The following is a 21305-nucleotide window of genomic DNA, read 5'->3' as shown; positions in this document are numbered from 1 at the left end:
ATTTTTATTTTCAGAGGCGGAGAGACTTGTGTTGTTAATTCAACAACTCATTCATATTCAACATCGGCTGCTCAAACAGCTTTAAAAAGACTCAGAATGTCAACTGTCTGGACGACATCTTTGAAAAACTTGAAGATGAGCTGGAAGGAAGAAAAAAAAACTAAGCCAAACACCGCCGGGGTTGAACAGTGAAGAATGATCTTGCAGAGATTTCACCACAATGTAGCAGCGTCCCTCAGGATGAAATGTTTTATTCAAAGGGAAAAATGCTTGTTTGAAATTCACTAGGGAGTCTGAATGGAGTTGGCGCTTTAATGAGGACTCGAAGAAAGTTCTACAAATCCCTGCTGAAATCAGCTGCGGGAGTGATGGATGGGAGAGCCTGCCCAGACTGAGAGGATGATGGGGACTCACCACACACACACACACACACACACACACACACACACACACACACACACACACACACACACACACACACACACACCCACACACACACACACACAGCACAGCACAGCACAGCACAGCACAGCACAGCAAAATGCATTTTACATATACAGAAAATACAGAAATGAAGCAAAGGAGGTACAGTAATAACATTCAAAAAACATTTTCAGGAACATTTTTAGCCAAGTGAAATCTCTCTTTGTAATGGTTTTTTTATGCAGGTTTAAAATGATTAGTAAGTCCAACTCTTGTCTCACACTTTCTTACACATTACCATATTGTACCGACAAACCTTTATGATGCCTTTTAATGCCAATAAACGTAAACAAACAGGGAGACAGAGAGAGACAGACACTCACTCATACCTGCACAGATATTGAATAATTTGGTGCTTCTTACCGGGTCTGTCTGATACTCGCGGCTGTACAGCTCGTGGCAGTTATTAAAGATGTACTCGTAGGTGGAGTTGAGACAGGCTTTCACACAATCTTTCACTACCTGACTGGCTCTGGGTGGAGACTGAAGCTCTTGGACCTGAAATTAATTCACAAAATGATGGCATTTAAGGCTCGTCTCCATGTTCCTCTTGATTGCAAAGACAAATAAAATGTGATTCTTCCACAACATTTTAATTCTGGGTTAATTTTAAGATGAATATTTTGAGCACCAAATACGTAGTAGACACTGTAATAATCATACAATAACACACAGTATATATATTTAACAAATTAGAGCAAAGAGGAAATTAGATGTTAGTGACATCCTTTCCTATCCTATGTGTAACACATTTAGCAAAATGGTTTTCTGATGGTGGAGAGCAGAACGACGGTACCTTCATTCTGAAGAAGGTGATACTGGTGAGGAGGTCCACTGTGGACTTGAGGTCCTGCAGCCTCTCAGGACTGCTGGCAGGGAAATTGTTCTGCGGTCAGACAGAAAAAATGAAAATACAGTGAGGCACAACACATGACGTCACATCCATCCTTGTCCACTGTGTATTTGTGTGGCACGATCTGGCATAGGCAACACTTATGTGTTGGTGTGGGTGTGCAGTGTTTCCTGAATGTGTCTGTGCATGTTTCAGAGGAGCTGTCAGTCTAATTAACACATCCGCCTGCTTCGTTTAACTGTTTCTCACAAAGAGAAAGAAAAGGAGAGGAGGCGGGTGGATGTTTTCCATGCAGTTTGATTATCCTGACACTATTAGCTGTCATAATAATATATGAACGTATGAATAATATATGAAGGCACAGTAACAGTAAGAAGGAGAAGCAATCTTACGCGGTACATGGACAGGTCAATCCTCAGAGAGTTGTGAAGCTGGTCTAGAAGCTTGACAAATCGCTCTTTCTGTGGGAATAACAACATAAATATTAACATGAACAAACATACAGCAGGCACACCACACTGTTTAATATCTAAAGGCATTTCATCACCAGGATATCAAATGAGCATATAGTGAAAAAGAAAACTAAGATTGCAAAAATAAAAATCCCTTTGTTTGCAAATAAAAATTAGGATATTGTGGGTTTCCTTCAAGCTTATTGTTGGATTTATTTAATATAACTTGTGCTTTTATTGATGACTGCAGTGACTCACCCCAAAGTTAGAAGCAGCAAAGCGGTCGGAAGCAGAGACGTTGTTTGTTGCCTGGGTGGTGTGAGCGTAGTAGGCATTGATGTTAGCCAGCAGGGTACTCATCACTGCAGGCACACCTGGGCACATATACTTAGATGACAGGCAGGCAAAGTGACTGCAAAAGAGGGAGAGACACGCAAGCAAATACAGGATACTTTACTTGACAACTCAGTGCATGAAAACAACCAGCAATGCATGCTAACACACAGAATATTGTTTTAAAATATTCAGATTCTGAAGTCAGGCGGTAACATACGTCATGGCTTGGTAGATGGACTCCACTCCATAACGCATGGCAAACTCATCGACAATTTCCTGGGGAGTCTCCTCAAAATAGACCTTCCATGCGTCATCCCCTTTGGCATCGGGGATCTTCACCACACCATTGTTCTGGATATCTGTCACATAGTGGAAGAGGTTCTACACAGAGGGAAATGGGTAAGAGTTAGATTAAGAATTGAAGGTGAAGAGAGAAAAAAGCAGGAGAGAGAAAGTGGGGTGAAAATAAAGAAGAGAAGACAAAGAAAGAGACGAGTGGTAAATGGCTATTGAGAACTATGTCAACATTCACACATTTCTCATTTTTAATCAAAGTTCCTAAATGTTTAATTGTACAAAAACAGAGCTGATTGCAACCTATGATCTGTTTATCTGTGCTACGTACATAAATCATCTTGACAACTCAACCATGAAGCCGCTGTAAAACGTTCTCGGCTACGTGGTTTATGGCCACTTATGTGCAGCAATAACAGAGGTCATTTGTCTGTTCAGGTTCAGCTAATATGCTCTGTGGAGTAATGGGCTGAGTAATGACTCCATACAAGGATGTGATTGGGTCTACGGTCAAGCAGCAGAGTCTTACGCACACAGTCAGACGGGAAGTGTGTCTGAAGTCTTTACTGGAGGAAGTGCTCTTAATCTTATGAGAGCAAAACAAACGTCACAGTATTTACTTAAGTTTAATTTGGAATGGAGCTGAACGTCAGTCAGTAAATTAAACTGTTTGGCACGATTCATCAGGGTGACTTCACACAGAAGTACTCACAGATGCACAGACAGCCAAAGACTCCTCTCTTAAAATCCTAATTTTTATATATTATATACGCTGACAATAAAGCTTTATAGATCTATTCTATTCTAAAATGTTTGATTTAAAGGTCCCATATTATGCTCATTTTCCGTTTCTTATGTTGGGTTTCTACTAGAACATGTTTACATGTTTAAATGTTCACAAAATATATTATTTTTCTGATACTGTCTGTTTGAATATACCTGTATTATCCCTGTCTGAAATGCTCCTTTTTTTGCACAAAAAACTCCAGTCTGCTACGGGCCGTGCATTTCTTTGTGGAAAGAGAATGATATATATAGCACGTTCACATGCTTTATAAAAGGAAATCTCACATTTTATAAGATGGGACCTTTAAATGTCCACTCTACCATTAGTGTGCAGTGTACGTCCAAATACAATACAGACCGTAGAGGCATGAATCAAAGGCATAATCTCCGTAATGTTGTGCATGTTGTTATGCAGACAAACAATAATAACAATAATTTACCACTGCACACTGACTGATGCCTGGGCCTTTAAGTAAAAGCAGAGGAATAAGCACACTCTGAAAAATGGACTGGAGTACTGTATTTGTTTGTTTGGTAGTTTAAAGTTAAGTAAAGAAGTAAAATTGATAATATTCCCAAAGGGGAGTGGTTGATAAAAGGCATAAAGTCTCCCAAAAATCTCACAAAATACACAGATAAAACACCAATACATAGTACAGCTCTTGAATTAATTTTTTTAGTTAGTTAGAACATTCTAACACACAATACTGAGCTTACTTCATGCAAACAGGTGTACTGAACGTGATAGGGGGCGACCGTCTCCTCTCCTTTGATCTCTACATTAATGTGCATGCGGATAGCTCCAGACACAGCCGACTTGTCTGTACGCTTGTCTGTGAAGAGCACAAGACATACAGTAACACAGTGAACCAAACTGAAAACATCAAAACCAGAGAAGTTAGATCAGTCATATAACTGTAAAGTGAAGTGAACCTTGAAATCAATGCAGTATATGTGACTATAGACATGTGACTACAGATTCAACTGACCCAGATTGTACCAGACGTCCATCTCTCCGCTCAGAGTGCGGACCTCGATGATAGTTTGACCGAGGAAGTCGTCCGACTCCCGCTTGAACTTCTGTTTCACGCGAGACTTAATGTCGTCGTCCTCATCCCACACTCGCACCTTGATGCGGTCCGAGGAGTTGTGACATTCACTGAAATAGACGAGAGAGTAAGTCACAGCTACTAAATATAGCATTAACACTGATAGTTGGCCAAGTAGTCCAGATGGGTTACTATCATGATTCGTGACTCATTAAATATCAAGTGTAAGCAAAAAGCTAGCCATAAACAAATACAGTGGATTTAAAGGTCCCATGTGATGCTCATTTTCAGGTTCAAAATTGTGTTTTGGGTTTTTCTACTAGAATATGTTGCATTCACCCTCTGTCTCAAACGACGTCTCTACACCGTCATTGCAGCTGGGAACGTTTGTAACGTCATTGTAGCAGCACTTTCTACCTATAGTTAGTGGAGTAGTGAAATCACAACCATACAGAAGTGCTGTCGGCTTGTTTAAAGGCACAATTTCTGAATACGGCCTGTGTTCATTTCTCTGTGGATTGAGTGTTTTGTTTTTTAAGATTATTTTTTGGGCAGCTTTCCAAACCTTTATTATTTATAGGACAGGCAGGAAATGGGGTGAAAGAGAAAGGGGGAGACATGCAGCTAGGGCCACGGGTCGTAGTCGAACCCACAGCCACTGCCTCGAGGACCTGTGGATTGAGTGTTTTGATGCTTTCACAGTATTTATACAGCACCTTGACCTGCTTTATAATATAAAAAAAAAACAAAACATGGAAATCTTACTTTTCACAATATGGGACCTTTTTATCAACAGAAAGCAGATCAAAATGTTTAACTGCATCAGTTCCACAACTAAAGCTGGAAAGTTTAGTGGATTAGAATATATTAATTAGTTAAAACTATTGATAATCAATTTTTCCTTTAAGTCCCTGATCAAGCCAAAACGTCCATCATTTACTGGTTACAGCTTCTTAAATGTGGCGATGTGCTAGTTTTCTCTGTTTTCTATCACTCTGGACTGAACATTTTGGGGTTTTCGACTGTTGTTTGGAGATGTCACCTTGGGCTCTGAGAAAATTAGCATACTAATATATGACATTTCATGATCAATTGTTAATCTAGATTAACTGAAAAGAAATCTATTTTAATGAAAATAATCATTATTAGCAGCCTTAAGTCTTATAGCTGTCACATTTCACATTCCCAAGGTCTGGACTCACAAATTAAACGTTTCCTCCCAGACAGGGTTGAGGTTGCCGTAGATGGTCTTGGTTCTCTTTTTGGTCTTTCCCACCTGGACGGTGACATAAGGATCGCTGGAGCCAGTTTTATCCTTGGCTTGTAGTCCCTGGGCACACAACACTAGGAAGAAGAAAGAATAAAAGCCGAGCTAGTAAGTAACTGTGTGTGTGTGTGTGTGTGTGTGTGTGTGTGTGTGTGTGTGTGTGTGTGTGTGTGTGTGTGTGTGTGTGTGTGTGTGTTTGGATGCAAACAGATGCCCGTTAAATCATCTGACCTTCTGCTCTACTGCCCCACAAACGCCACATGGTCTCTCTTCGTGCAAAAGTCAGCTTGTCTCTTTTGAGAGACACAAACACCTGACACGTGTCGTCCCCTCTGACTTTGATGTTGACAGTGTTGGCCGGCTCCGTACTTAAAGCCACTGTAATGTAATAATTTGACTCCACTCTCACCTGTGATGCTGATCTTGGCCGACCACTTAGAGGTGCCATCGAGGACGCTCTGTTTGATCTGCTTCATGTGGGTGACGTGGGTGGCCTTGGGGGCGGTGAACACCTCCTGGATGAGTTCAAAGATCTCCGGTTTGTTCCTCTCTCGGATCTTCATGCGATCTTTAAGAACCATGATGATGTTCTGGGTTCGATCCTCCGCACCGTGTTTGGAGCTCTTCTCCGCTGCTCCTGGTTAGCGTGGAAATTAAGACGAGAAAGAAAAGTATTAGACGTAAAGCATATAGAAGTGGTCTAATGAGAGGTGTTTGACATATGATGCCTAACAGCTGCTTTACAATCATCAATAAGGACAATAACAGAGCAGAAAAATTGCATGAAGGACACATTTCTACAAATGATAGGACATTTTGAAACTGAGATTTCAATTTAAGAGACAAAGCAGGGAAGAAGACTGCGTAGGTGATGAAAAACCAGGCTATATTTCATGAATAAGAGGCGGACACAGTTGCAGAGCTGTGAAATAGTGAGTAAAAGAAAGACGGAAACAGAGAGGCGTATGACAACAAAAGACAAATGGCTTTTAATATCCTCTCAAGAAAACAAAGAAAATAAGAAAGCAGGAGTGAGAGAAGGAGGACTCTGCGTGGCACTGACTAATAGAGATAAGAGGAAATAGATGGACTAATTTACTATTATTTTAAATTAATTTAAAAAGTGACAAAGGAAGAAGTCTTAAACCAGCAAATGCTTGTTCAGCTCCTCTAAATATTTGATGCTGTGCTCCCTCTTCACTTTTCACACCATGTGAATATAATGTGTCATCGGAGCTTTTGCTTCCTTTTATTCTATTTCTACTGTTTAGTTTTATTTTATTTCCTATTAATTTACCTTTTCTTACATGTACAGGTATCTGTGCTCATGTGTAAGTAAAATATCTTTAACCCAGCCTCTCTTCGATGCTTTAGATTGATAGAATATGGGAAATGTTGTGCAACACTGCTTACTTTGCAGACAATCAGCATTGAGTAGATCTTGGCACTTCTCGTGGCATTTGACTCCACACTCGGTACAACGCATGCCCTGGCGAGCAATACCCCACAGCAGTCCCTCGCACTCGTAGCAGTAAGTGGGCGTGGTCGCAGTCCACACCTCAAAATTGTGTGGGGTGGTACAGGAGATGGGATATATGAGGGCCTGGAGAGTCTTCTTGTAGACGTGACTCTTCTACAAGGGTACAGAGGAGAGAAAATGCAGGGTCAGCAAAGTGCGCTCGATGACTTTTGACACGATGTGGGATATTTTGAATGAATAATGAATGCAAATGAATACTGACCAGTTCTTCATTGTGCAGGGTGCTGGACGTCAGGGCCGAGGTGATGCCCGCCTTCCTGGAGTTCTGAACCAAGGACTGAGTGACAGGAGAGAGGAAAGGTCAGTTTCTCTCAGCTACCGCCTCAATACCTTTTTTTTTTTTTTTTTATCAAGACAAATCTTAGTGCAGCCTGTGAGGCAATGTGTATTATTACTGTCTGCCTGGCAATGTTCCCTTGAATAGTTACAGCAAGCTAAAGGTGACAGCTGCAGAATTTAAAGTGCTTCTTCTCAAAAGAGCAATCAATTTGCAGGTGAGAAGAGAAAACGGGCTGCCACGATTTGTCGTCATAATCGATGGTGTCGATTCTGGAAATGCGTCAACATCTTTTACTCTAAAAAGATTCAATACATTCATCAGTGTTGTATTCATTCTGCAGCAGCGGTGCTGACGAGTCAGAATGAAATTAACATAAATAAAACAGTCAATTTGATTTTTTTGGAGGAAAATGAATCATTTAGATTCATCGACGAATTGATAAAATAGTCGATAGAAAAATATTTTTTAGCGCCAGCCCTTAAAACTAGTATCCCTTCATAACCATAAGTGTTCTGAAAGCAAATGGTGTTGGCGTTACTCACCATAGCCTGTGGTAATGCAGTGAAGGTGGGTAGAAAACAAGGGAGAGATTTAAAATTAGAAAAGGGCAAGAAAGAGCGGGGGGTTTCCATAGAGAATCTTAAATGCTGAGAAAAGATGCATATGCTGTAGTTATTCTCAGGGTTCCTACACATTTGCCATTTAAAAATTCCAGACATTTCCAGACTCCTCGGTGGATTTTTCAGTCAATATTAAACACCTGAACACCAATTGTTAGATGCTTATTATGTAAATAAATGGTTTTCAAACCAAACTTTTAGCAAAAATGTTAAATTCTAATTATCTTTAGATGCTTTGAGGAGATGACAGTGCCTTTGCCACTACAAGGGGCTTAAAATTGCCACCTCCCCCATGGTGGACATGCAGAAAGATTTCAAGCATAGTTTGCATCTTTTATTTTCCCACTCCTTATCCTTATCCTGTCCGTATCCTTTTATCAACCATCTCTGATATTTTTCTTCAGTCAGCCAGTCCTCGTAAAACTTGCATCGACCCATGACACTCTCGCTGCCGACAAAAGATGGCTTGCTCGACGACATGTAACGTTATGGAGAAAAAAATCCAGCAAATGAGAATCGCAGTTGCACGGCGAACAGTAACCATGGTAACCCTGACACCATTCTACAGCCAGTTTGATTAGTTTCATATCATCTACAGGTCATCTTTGTTGGGTCAGGAAGCTTGTTTTGATTTGTATATATTAATGTATTTAATTGTAACTTATCTAGACCTGTAAATGACTCAAATTCAATTCCATACTTTTCCATACTGCGTAGGAACCCTGTATTCTGATTAAACAGGATCCATCCACAATAAAAACAATCTATAGCCAGTTGTGGACTTTAAGTCACAGCTGAAAACAGACTTGAGTATTTAATATGTGAATGAAGTAGCCTGCGATCGCTGCTCATTAAGCCAGGACCCCATCCCTGTTCGATCAATTTCCTGAGACACTCTGAGTGTGTATGTGTGCATGAAAGCAAGAGACAGAGAGAGGAAGAGGAACATTTGTGCACCTGCCTGTGACTGTCTGTCAGTGCGTAGTCACTGTTGCTTTGTGACAGCATGGTTTATAAATGAAGACAGCATCTGAGCTAATAACTTGTGTGTGGTGACGCTCGGATCTGCTGCGTTTAGCAGAATTGAACACACAGCGTCGCCTGGCAGTTAATATAAACTAGGCTGCATTTGGTTTCATGAGCCTCCACTACAGAATGTGCTTTGCATAGAACAAAAATGAGTTTCTTATTTGCTTTCTTGACGAGAGTTATAGCAGACTGAAATCACTTTTATCTGTGTGTTAAATATAAGACTATAACCTGCTGCCTGTTAGCTTAGCACAAAGACTGGAAACAGGGGGAAACATCTAGCCTGGCTCAGTCTGAAGGTGTTAAAATCCACCTACCAGCACTTCCATAACTCACAAATTAGTGGGGCAGGGCGATTAATCAAATTGTATTTTCAACCATGATTTTGGCTTACAACAATTATGAAAGCAAGATCATTGAGATAAAATGATTATTGTGTCACAATGATGGTCTCATTTTGTCTCGTGTTATAAGGGTCCATTTTTGCTGAGTTATTGACTGGAATATGTTGAACACAGTTAACCAAGAGTTTTCAGGCTGTGACAGTGCAATACAACCAATTTATTATGATTTATTATTTTCAGAATGTTTATTGAAATATATATCTATGTGTATATTATTTAATTTATCTAATCGCTTTATATATATTGTTTTTGTTATGTTTTTTTAGTCGAATTATATTTAAATTTGAAGAAAAAACACTGTTAATAAATTCAACCAATGCATGTTTCCAAGGTCAATAATAATTTGTGTTAAACAATTCTGATCTCAGTAATGACCAAAATAATTGTGATTATGATTTTTGCCATAATCAAGCAGCGATTAGTATGTTGTTTTTAATTTGTTTAATCTGTACAAAACCCATGTCACCGTATCCATGACAGTGTGAGACAGGCTGGAAGCTGTTTCCTCTGCTTCCACACTTGTGGCTGCTGATCAGTCAATCTTTTCCTCTAATTCTCAGTAAGAAAGCGTCCAAGGATATTTTCCAAAATGTGAAACTATTATTTAAGGTTCTTCTTTCATCTTTTGGAAAGCTGAAACATGATAACATGTGTCCATCTCTATATTCTGCTCATATCTATACTTGCTTGTCAAATTAGAGCCTTGTGTCATTCTAACAAAAGCAGAAATGTGATGATGCTGTCCAGGCCGTGAAATAGTACAGGATCCTTTAAGGAAGTGACTTGTATGAATGAGTTACAGTTTTCTCTGGAGGATTTATATTTCTCCCTGTCTTAACCCTAATGAGGCAGTGTCAGGGAGGCATGGGGGTGAGGGCAGCACGGGGTAAAGAAAGCATCCAGCAAAAGTCAGTGTTAGTCAGAGGGAAAATCTGGCCTTGCCAGTGGCCCCTTAGCCCTGCAGCTCGCCTTGTCAGGCTGTAACTGGAGGGAACTGTGTCATCTGTTCGCAGAGCGGATGTAGTGCAGTAGGCTAAAAGACAGTGAGGACGAGAAGTAAAAAGAAAGAGCTATGAAGAAAGGAAAGAAGCAATGACGTAAAGAGAATAAGATGAGAAAGGTCTATTAGATGAGCGCGCTCTCTGCTGAGCTGAGTAATAGATGGACTGAGGAGACCTGAGACACTTAGTCAGTGAAATATAAAGAGATTAGTGCAGAAACTCACCAGATCTCGGACGAGAGGCATAGCTTTCCTCTTCCTGAGGTCTGGCATGCTGTCAATGCTATACAGAGCACCACCCATCCTGGAGACAAAACATGCACAGGACAGGATTCAACACCAGCTATTTTCTCATCTACAGTTGTTAACTAGAACCTGGACACGATGAATCAATTAGACAATAAATGCATTCAGACATTAGGGCCATAGGCTTACCTTTCAGTTGGTAAGTTATAGATTTTCACTGGCCTCAGATAAAACAGTGTCATGGCTACTTACCCTGCTGATAAAAGCAGAGAGGCGATGCCAACACTTTCTCCTCGGGCCTGAAGAGAAAGAGAGAGATGAGATGAGGAAGAGAGGCAAGCAGGGTGCCATTAGAGCTGTGGCTGGGAAGCATATTATAGCAGTGTACACAGTGTTTTTATATACTGCCACTGCCACAAACCGAAAGAAACGGTGTGGTATTCCTTAGCAAAAAACACTTTCTCTTGTTATTTTTACTAGTAGTCATAGCCACAATAACTGCAAGTGTTCCCAGAATTCACAAATGAATAATACAACAGTGGTACAAGTGGGGGATAGAAAGAAAAAGGGTTGGGGGTGGGGGTATAGCTGAGTTGTGTCTTTCTGAGTGAGTGTGGGGATTATTCACATCAGCAGTGGCTTTCTCTGTGTTTCAGATTGATAGTAAAAGTAGATTACAGCCAGATGGCTATCCGTGTAATCACTCTTCTAATTCTATCTGCTATATTACTGAAAGACATGTTCTTTGTCTGCCTGTCTGTTTAAAGAATGACACACAGCATTGATACTCACGTCACACTGACGAACAGAAATAGTCATGATTGGGACGGCGTAAAGCCAGGCTTTGAAAATGACAGTTAACAGGCTCACAGGAGCTTCCTATGTGTTGCTCACCTCTCTATAAATATCTATGAGCCGCACAGGATACATAAAATATAAATCAGATTAATTAACACACTACTGGGCGCACCCACCTGAGTATGCTCCAGCCATGGGTAATCAGAATGGACTACATGCAAATCGCTACGAGGATGGCAAACAACTGAAAAGAAAATAATGACATGGCAAAACAGTACAAGGGGTAAAAATAAACTATCAATCAAACACAAGACAATGTAATCCACAGCAATAACCAACAACAAGGAAAGAAAACGGTCAACAAAAGCTGGGAGAAAACACAGTAACAGTACGACATGCAGGGGCCGATGCAACAAGTCAGTGAGCCCAAATAGTTGACACAGAAAAGCAATAACAACAGATGACGTATAACCCGCTCTTATGCATTCACCTGGCAGGAATGCAGCCCTAAGCTACACTGAGAAACACACACGCAGGTTGTACCTCTTGCAGCTGTAGTCGCACTCTGCTGAAAAGTCGAAGCCAGTTGGCTTTGGCTCTGGCAGGACCAGGTTCCATGATTTCTCTCTTTGGGAAGCTTGATGATTGGAGAAAGAAATAAATAAATATTGTAATGAGTTATGTTTTTGTTTTTGTCTGTCTGAGTACAGAAAAAACTACTGGCCCAATTTTTAACTTGGTGGAAGGCTGTAGCATGGGGCTAAAGGAAGAACCCATTATATTTTGGAGTGGATCCAAATCCCAGGGCAGAGACACACATTTTTTTATTACTTTCATTAACATTGCAATTGGGCATTTGTGCTGAATTCATGTGGTGTCGGAAGGAACTAGGATAGTTCACACTGCATTAATATTGTGAGTTTGGGCATGCCTTGGTAGAGGTTTCTGAGCTCTCCGAGTGCCCTTCTAGTTCCCATATGAACCAGGATTTGCTCTATTAGCTAATGTAGTAAATGTGAAGTATTACTATCATTAAGTACTGTTTGTTAACTTTCATTAACAAATAGTAGAAAGAAATTAAAAGGGCACTTTTATTGATTTTGCACATTTTGTAGGAGAAAGCATGATGATTAAAAAAAATGTAGATGTAATTTTAGAAATGTTGCTGGATGTATTATTAAAACAGCATCGGTTCATCTGGACAGGCAATATATTTTTACCTATGACCTGAAAGGACTGCCAAGTGAACGTCTTTGTACCGAAATGTAGCTGCACTTGGTGTTGACAGTGAGTGAATGCTTATTTTTATGTTTCCTGTTGTTGTGCACGAACAGTATTCACCTTGGGACAGGAGGCACCTCTGTTCTCTCTTCAGGAGCTGGAGGGATACTCTCTGGAGGTTTCTCAGGAGGCAGAGGTTCCTCCAGCGGCATCTCAGACTTGGGTTCAGGTTCCAGGGGCTTGCTTTCTGGAGCTGGAACCTGGGATGTAGTTGTGGGGGTGGATGTAGTGGTGGTTGACAGAGCTGGCTGGGCGGGCTGGAGGCTGGGTGCAAATGGAGGCTTGGTGGATTCTGCACTGAAAGGCGGCAACGTGTCGTCCTGTGTGACTGGAGGTAGACTGGGAGCTGCGCTGGGGGGCTGGAGATGATCATGAGCTGGCCGCTGCTGATGCAACGATGGCTGCTTTTCCAGCGGTGGCCTGGTGGAGGACAGACCATCCGAAGGGGGCATCAGGGTGGGGGCAGTGCTTGTGGGTGTGGGGGTGTAGGGCGGCTCCTGGTCTTCACTGACTGCGCCGTCAAGTGGATACATATCTTCATCTTCCTCAAAAGGCATCTCCTCCCCATCTTCATAGTTGTACTCTCCTTCCTCCCCGTACATGTCACCCTCCCCTTCGGCATATAGCGCCCCTTCTTCCCCTCCGTCTTTGAGGTAGCCTCCCTCGTCACTGTAGACCGCTTGGGGGTCCTCGCCATCCCAACCTGGGGAATCCTCTTTGCCGTAGCTGACGGAAGAGTGGCAGGAGTGGTAGGAATCGTTTTCGTCGTAGAACTCCGAACCTCGCAAGCTCTCGCCGTCCTCAGCAACAAACTCCTCGCTGAGCTGAGAGCTGCCTCGACTCAACTCGCCTGACGAGGCGTAACGACTGTCTGTGGGGCTGAGGGGAGGGGGAATACAGACACCTGTTACATAAACAAACTCACACCGGTTTCAAAGTAAACTAGGGGAGTTCCCACATTTGCACAATGAGAAGCTTGGCTGTCACAGTGACACTGGGAGGGAGACAACTAGCCAATAGAAACAGAGGAGTGACTTTCACTGGGGCGAGTGATGCATCTATGCAACTGCAAGGGGATTTATCTTTTATTAGTATTGGGTACGGTTTCTGTGGATACTACTGGTTAATACAGAAGCACACACCATACAAAAGCATACGATCAGCAAAAGCATAAATACCCATTTTTCATAAATATAAGATATAAATAGGACTATTCAGGGAACCTGGAGAGGTTGAGAGTAATTTATTAGCCTGGCAGGAGAAAAACAGTCTCTTTTTGCAGATTAATAAGTGACTAATATTTATTCTTGATGATGAATGAGGCTTTTAGACACTGAGACAGACCATGAGTCAGAGAGAGATTTGAGACACATGCAAAAACAGTTTCTCGCACGCATGCGCACACACACACACACACACACACACACACACACACACACACACACACACACACACACACACACACACACACACACACACACACACACACACACACACACACACACACACACACACACACACACACACACACACACACACACACACACACACACACACACACACACACACACACACACACACACACACACACACACACACACATTCTGACACTTTATTGTTTCGTCACCATTGATCACAGTCATGTTATTTCAATAATGCATGGTGCAGCAGCAGTAAAGGAGAGACCTGTATTATGGATTTGGGCTGTGAGCCAGAGGAAATACACAAGTGGATGAGTGGACACACAAACACTCACACAATCACAACACATCTTATTCATCACCTATCTCACAATCACTCTCTCATCCGACACACAGACAGTGAGAAATGCTTGCATAATGTTTCCAAATGAGTCCAAATAAATACCTGTTGTGTTTCTCAGCAAAGAATTAAAAAAAAAAGCCTGATGAAATGAAGATGAAAATGAATGTAATCTGTCTCGGCCTTTCTGCGGCCCCATTATTAGGCTGGCGGCCTCCTGCTGTCTTACAAGTGGAAATTAACCACGTATAATTAAGAAGTACGGGACACCCAGAATAAGACAGGGCTCTTCTTAATGTCTCACATACAGCATGTAATAACAGGCTGCCACGACAACAGACTCACACACAGATTCACAAAGGCTCTTACACAAACTCCAACCAACCATTAACCTCTCTCCTCTGTCTCTGACTGTTACAAAACAGCACACACACACACACACACACACACATCTTATCAATCACTCACCCACACAGAACCACGCAAAACTTATAGGAGTATAACAATGGCAAAGATGAGTATGATACATCATTTGGGATTTGGGATTTTTCAACAGGAACAAAGTGAATATAGATGCAGGACCAGTAGTTTTCTATAAAAAAGTATAGAATATACATGTACAGATAGGGTAAGAGCGGTAAGAGCGCATGCATGCAAGCACAGCGAGCGAGGAGGACGGGACAAGTCCACCACTGACGTCACAGCGAGACGGAGTCACAGGCCGGAGCAGGAAAAAGAAGAGGAGTTGGAGAGGAGGTACAGAGACCCACCTATCGGACAGTGAATGCCTACTGTCTAGAGAATACTGACGACTGGTGCGCCGGCTCGACCCTGAGCCTGAGTCGATATCACTGCGCCCGTTGGTCGCTGAGTCTAAACTATCATAGCGTCTGGTAAGGAGGGAGGTAGGGAAGAGGGGAGAGGTAGGAGAGGAGCATCAGTAGAGCTGAATGCAAATCTTTCAAAGAAAGCTCTAACCAAACTGAACCTCTGCACTGCCCGACTACAGGATAGGTTTGTAGCTTTTCAAGCCTGACTTAAAGGTGTTCATATGAACATTGATGACGGTTTTTCTTGCTGTAATCATTCCTTCTGTTCATACTGGCCATTAACAGACCCTATCCTGAGTGTGATGAGGGAAAAAGGCTTCAGCTTCAGTGAATGTTCAATGTCCTTTTTCTTTTACTGTCTCTCCCTTAAAGCTCAATAACGAAACACTGAGCACTAAAAAGACTTTGGAATAAACCCACTTGATTTTGTCCCTCACGACTTGAATTAGAATAGCAAAGAAAGGGGTCTCCTAATGGCCACTATGAACATAAGGAATAACTGCGGCATGCAAAAACCTGTTTCAATGTTCATATAAACCCTGAAGACGGACTTGAAGAATTATTGGATTATCCTCTAAGTTTCTGCACAAAGACCTCTCACTGAGGTGGAGCACTTGAGGGTGTATTACCCTTCTAAATCTAACCAAATGAAAAGGTCAAACTTTCTGTTTCAGATTTTCTAATTAATGCATGACTTGTAATCATCTATTGCCTTTAAAAAAAAAAGTCCAAACATTTTTAGAATCAATGTTATTTACTGCACAAGTAAGTGCAGAGGAGATGCACACAAAGATGCATGCATGCCCGCACACACACACGCACGCACGCACACACACGCGCTCGCATTCACAAATGCACACAGAAGGTATAACCCCAAAGGCCCCACTTCATACATGACCTGTATACAAGAACTGTGCGACCCAGCATGCTTGTATACACTGAGGCCAGGGTTATTCTCTAGAGGAGGAGAGCACAGTGGAACAACATGTTACCATGTACAGTACAGTGAAACAAAAACAAGGCCGCAGGGGTTGGAGCTGTCTCGGGGCTATATGAATATATGCTTAAGGTGAGGAGTGTGATAATATAACTTCAACATAAAAGTTTTTTTTTTTGTGTGTTTTTCTCTTCCTGCCTCACCAAAACAAAGCCTTTCTCCCTAGCGATACATTATGACAACCCACCATGATAATCTCCTGAGAGGAAATCAGTCTCAATCATGGCTACAAATTGCCTGAAAGGTGCTTGTTACCTCATGGCTCTGTGGTCGTAGTCCAGCTCATGGATTTCGTCGTTGTAGGAGTGTCTGTATTGCTGTTGCCTCATGGGATACTGGTGCATGGAAGCATTGGGCTGGGAGGTGGTGTAGAAGGGAGGCGGGATGCTGTTACTGGTCTCACTGCGATAGTCGCTGTCCCTGTCGTCCACAGCGCTGTCTGGATCCTCATCTGTTCACACAAATACAGCAGGAGATGGGATGAAGGGACAAGAGACGAGAGGAGGAGGATGGGTCAGAATTGTACAAAACAGTATTTGTATAATGTATAGGGTGGCACAATGACATGAAAAAACTAAATACATTAAAATAATTAAATTAAAAAAGTATGTTAAGTGGGTTAGGGGGGTTTCCATAATAACGGATGTTCTAATGTTATAATCCTACTTAAAATCATTTTTAGTTTTGTTTATACAAAAGCTGAAACACCCAAGGCTGAAAAATGAAGCCAACGTGAAAGTGCCAAAAACTGCAGTTCCTCGAATGGCCACTTAAGGCTGGCTTCAAATACGAGTCAATCCGCACAGACCCCCATGTTAAATGCCACGTTTTTGGTCTCTATAGTTAATATTGCAGTCATGAGAACTGTACAGGGGATGCATTTTTATACGACTCACCTTTTTAAATCATATCAAGTAATGCTTAATTAGGGGTGTGCCCTTTTGATTGATAGCTGGGTGCAATCTCAGGTATCTAGCATAGACTATGGGCTTCATTCTGCCCGCCTCAGCTCCATTCACGCTCCACCTCTTTGCCTATTTTTGGATTAGCTGGGAGCAGGCAGAGTCAGGCACTGCTAAGATGGCGACAGCCGGAGCCACCCACACGGAGCTTCATTCTGGGCCTTCAGAAACCTGTCGGAGACGCCATGAAGACTACCTCCATATTTTATACAGTCTATGTCTAAACTGTAGATACCGCATACTTTCTGATAGGTAATTGTTGTATTTGTATAATAACTATAAAGACCATTATTATAATGTTCAATTCTAGTGTGTTTTTAGGAGAATATTTTCTGTAAATTAAAATATGGATTATTGTATAATAAATAGATATTAAATTATATATATCATATGTATCCCCACCAAACACCACAGAGATTAATTTACTGTAACTTTACTAAATTTAATTCTTCCTGCTCATCAGGAGAAAATGGATACAAGCTGACAGGAAGTTCAGAGAGGACGCATGGAGGAATTATATATATTTTCATGCCAGCTAATGGTTTCTGAGGAAAACTACACACGGAGATCATTACATTAAGTGACACATGGACAATAAATCCAGAATTACTCCAAGTCATTTGCAGAAGCGCATGAAAGAAACTTACTTTGCTGATCCCCCCATAGACTCCAATTACCTGCAAGGAGATAAAAAGTTGGAGAAACCAAATTAGGTTTGGGACATAAATTAAACACATCAGCAAAGCCATGTAAGCAAACATGGTGAGATATGAAGCCCTGAGAAATCAGCTTTTGTTCAGATGCTGCTGGCCTTGGTGCTGCTAAGTAACTAAGAACAGCAAATACACACATGCTGTTATCATCTCTGCACACACAAGCATCGTACCACCATCCAACCCCTCTGTCCACGGATTTACTGTATACTATACAAACTTGCTCCCTGTGTCATTATCACTAGACAGCCAGACAGGGTGGTGTGTGTGTGTGTCTGACAACCCATCATATGTCATTTCACATTCATCAGCACCTATAAGTCATTCTACTCAGGCAGGCTTGCATGCATGATTCGTCACACTGGCTTTCCTCGCTCCCTCCTTCCATCCTGTGCTGCATTTTCCAGCCTCGCTCATTTCTACCTCCCCGTCTAGTCCCGTTCTCAGTGCGATGGAGCAGAGGGGAGGAGTGGGAAAAGAGGGGCACAAAAAGGACACACAGCGGGGGGCCAGAACACAAGGAGGTGGACGCAGAAGGAGGCTTGTGACACTCACAGCACTGTGTGGTCGGTGCATGGAGTGGTCGCTCCTGTTCTTCTTGGTAGGCATACTGAGGAGGGAAAAAAAACATCTTAGAAAATACGATTGATCACTTTTTCTGAGGTAAAAAAAATTGACTCTGTAATTTGGCCGTTATTGGCATCCATAGAGTGTAATTAGAGGCAGTACGGGGAATGAAGAAAGTAAACACTGTAAAAAGGGAGGAATACATACGGTAGATAAGGGAACATAGGTGACATGGTGCAGAGAGAGAGAGAGAGAGAGAGAGAGAGAGAGAGAGAGAGAGAGAGAGGGAGAGAGCGAGGGAGAGAGAGAGAGAGAGAGAGAGAGAGAGAGAGAGAGAGAGAGAGAGAGAGAGAGAGAGAGAAAGAAGGGGATTGGGACAAGATGAAGTTCTTACATCTTGATCTCTCATGGCATTTAGTTGTTCAAGTTTCTTGGCCCAGTATCTGGCCTCTTCCTCAGGAATGTCTGCAGGACACAACACACACACTCAACATGTTCCTCTACTCAGTACGTACAGTATATATATTTGTTTATTCCTCTATAAGGAACAGAACCATAAAGCAAGTTGATTTCTTTCAATGCCATGGCAACAGTATTAGATCTACAAAGCAATCTCAAGTCACAGCACTAGATGTAGTGTTGTTTGCAGTAGAAACAACATCATTTGCAGTAAACATAGCAGTAATATGACTAATGCAACATTAGTACAGATAGACATTGTCCATATGTCTAAAATCTAGCATTTATGAATGAAACAAACTCAATTATAAAGCAGGGCGAGGTATGATAAATACAAGTATGATGAAAGGCCAAACCTAGTGGCAGTTCAAAGCGGGTGTCGAGCAGCAGCCTGTGAAAGGTTGGGTCTTTGGTTCCACAGATCTCATTCTCAGCCATGATCGCATTCGAGTCCAGAGTGAGCCACTGGCCTGGACCCTCCTGGAAAAGATAGATAAACGACTGTAACTACACATACTGCATCATAAATATGTCGTCTTTGAATGCAACACAGATCTCTGGAATTCCTCACAGTGGCGACTCCTGGAAGTCCGATGTCCACCAAGAAATAATTACAACACATAACCCCACTAAAAGCACCTCATTTTTGCATTTCTGTTTGTATATGGATTTAAAAATTGAAATACAATTAGTGAGCTTAAGAGGTGCTGGTAGACATATTCTTCAACTTTAGAGCTAGCTCGGTGAGCAGCTCCCCTAAGATAATAAGATAAGCTCCCCTAAGACAATCCCCTCCTGGTTGTAGCTTTTTTTGATCTATCTTCTCAACTAACTCTCAGCAAGAAAGCCGATAAACAGCTTCCCAAAATGTGAAACTATTTCTTTAAATTAAAAAAAAAACAAAAAAAACATAAAAACATAGATTTACCTGCAGTCATTGACAGAAATTTGAGAACACTAAACTTGGGAAATTGAAGGGAACAGTATTAAAAATATAGACTAAAATATTCTTCAACCACTTTGATGAAACTGTAGAAATAACAGGGGACTGTTGAGAGAAGGAAACTCCTCCAGAGAGTTACTCGCTCAGCCATCTTGAAATAAGGAAATGTGTCCACTATAATACCTCATTGAATGAAATGGCTAATTTCCAATTCCATGTGCACAAACATAACAAGCCTGAATGTGAAACCTCTTATTGATTCTGCATATTTCACAAAGGCAACAGGAGGTTTTTGATATTACGCAGCAGATCTGCATTATGAAAGCAGTATGCAAATAAACAAATATTGAACATTAAAAGAAATAAAGAGCTTGTTCATCTACTAGTGAGCAATGCTAACCACTTTGAAAACAAAACGCACAGTTCCTATAATGTGGTAAACACGTTAAATTATTACTTTCATACGATCATGTGTTTATAATAACCTTGATTCCGACAACAATTTATCAATATTTTGTTTTAATACATTTTGTTTACCTACTAAAAAAAACATTCAAGTCCCTATGGGTCCAGTATATCTAAGTTTTATTAGGATATGCAGTTACTTTGTATGTTGCTAAAACTTGAGGAATGGTGGCACATACAAATATAAAACAAAATTAATACAAAATACATTATGTGGCAGATATTAAACTGTAAAAATTTAATATAATTTAAAGAAAGTCTCAAATAATTACCTTAATTAAAGTATCATTACCAACATTATGTGTTTTCATAACCCATATGTTGGTTAAGTAAGTAGGTAGCTAATAACGCCTAATGCTGGGGGCCAGGCAGAGAGAGTGCGTACCTCATTGGACTGCCGTATGTTGCGCAGGGGGATCCATAAGGTGCCCACCATGGTGTCCCAGATCAGCCCTTTATTCCACACCTCCACTGTCAGGCCCAGATCCAGGCGGTTTATTTCACTGCTCGTCAGATTAAGAAAAAGAGAAATGAGTTAGGAGAAAGCAGAGGGAAGAGAGTGAAATAATACAGAATGTCATCAAAAGCTGAGTGGAGAGACAGTGTTGCATACAGACACCTCGCTGCACAGAGGGCTTTCAATAGAAATAAAGTCCATGCACTTAAATCTAGTGATGGATATGCACTGTGATTCAATCTGCAGAGGGAAATGAGTCATTCAGCATCAAGATGGAAACAGTAGGTGATTGTCAACTGCCAGTGGGATAGTAGAGAGAGCACAGAGAGGACCACAGCAACGACTATTTATATTTCTGCATTAAAAAAAACTGTGACTCATTTTTCACTGAACAACACTCTTATAACATACATATAGCTCGGACTAGCTAGGA

General features: G+C 41.4%; 1 protein-coding gene across 1 annotated transcript in view; it reads right to left on the bottom strand.

Moving 5' to 3' along the window:
• The window catches only part of unc13a (unc-13 homolog A (C. elegans)), a gene marked incomplete at both ends in the record, with an annotated part of 50395 nt that overhangs the window by 20863 nt on the left and 8227 nt on the right, over positions 1-21305 (bottom strand). The window contains 22 exons of the mRNA XM_083910946.1: positions 847-981; positions 1280-1369; positions 1729-1797; positions 2047-2200; positions 2342-2505; positions 3922-4037; positions 4194-4363; positions 5456-5597; positions 5930-6157; positions 6934-7153; positions 7263-7337; positions 10619-10697; positions 10892-10938; positions 11981-12074; positions 12779-13597; positions 15250-15369; positions 16562-16757; positions 17916-17945; positions 18537-18591; positions 18943-19013; positions 19364-19487; positions 20801-20918. Coding sequence (XP_083767072.1) covers positions 847-981; positions 1280-1369; positions 1729-1797; positions 2047-2200; positions 2342-2505; positions 3922-4037; positions 4194-4363; positions 5456-5597; positions 5930-6157; positions 6934-7153; positions 7263-7337; positions 10619-10697; positions 10892-10938; positions 11981-12074; positions 12779-13597; positions 15250-15369; positions 16562-16757; positions 17916-17945; positions 18537-18591; positions 18943-19013; positions 19364-19487; positions 20801-20918 — 3316 coding nt within the window. The remainder of the gene's footprint in view (positions 1-846; positions 982-1279; positions 1370-1728; positions 1798-2046; positions 2201-2341; positions 2506-3921; positions 4038-4193; positions 4364-5455; positions 5598-5929; positions 6158-6933; positions 7154-7262; positions 7338-10618; positions 10698-10891; positions 10939-11980; positions 12075-12778; positions 13598-15249; positions 15370-16561; positions 16758-17915; positions 17946-18536; positions 18592-18942; positions 19014-19363; positions 19488-20800; positions 20919-21305) is intronic.

This window comes from Echiichthys vipera, assembly GCF_963691815.1.
Source record: "Echiichthys vipera genome assembly, chromosome: 3".
Lineage (NCBI taxonomy): Eukaryota > Metazoa > Chordata > Actinopteri > Perciformes > Trachinidae > Echiichthys > Echiichthys vipera.
Note: the sequence above shows the minus strand (reverse complement) of the source record. Positions and strands in the feature narration are given on the sequence as shown.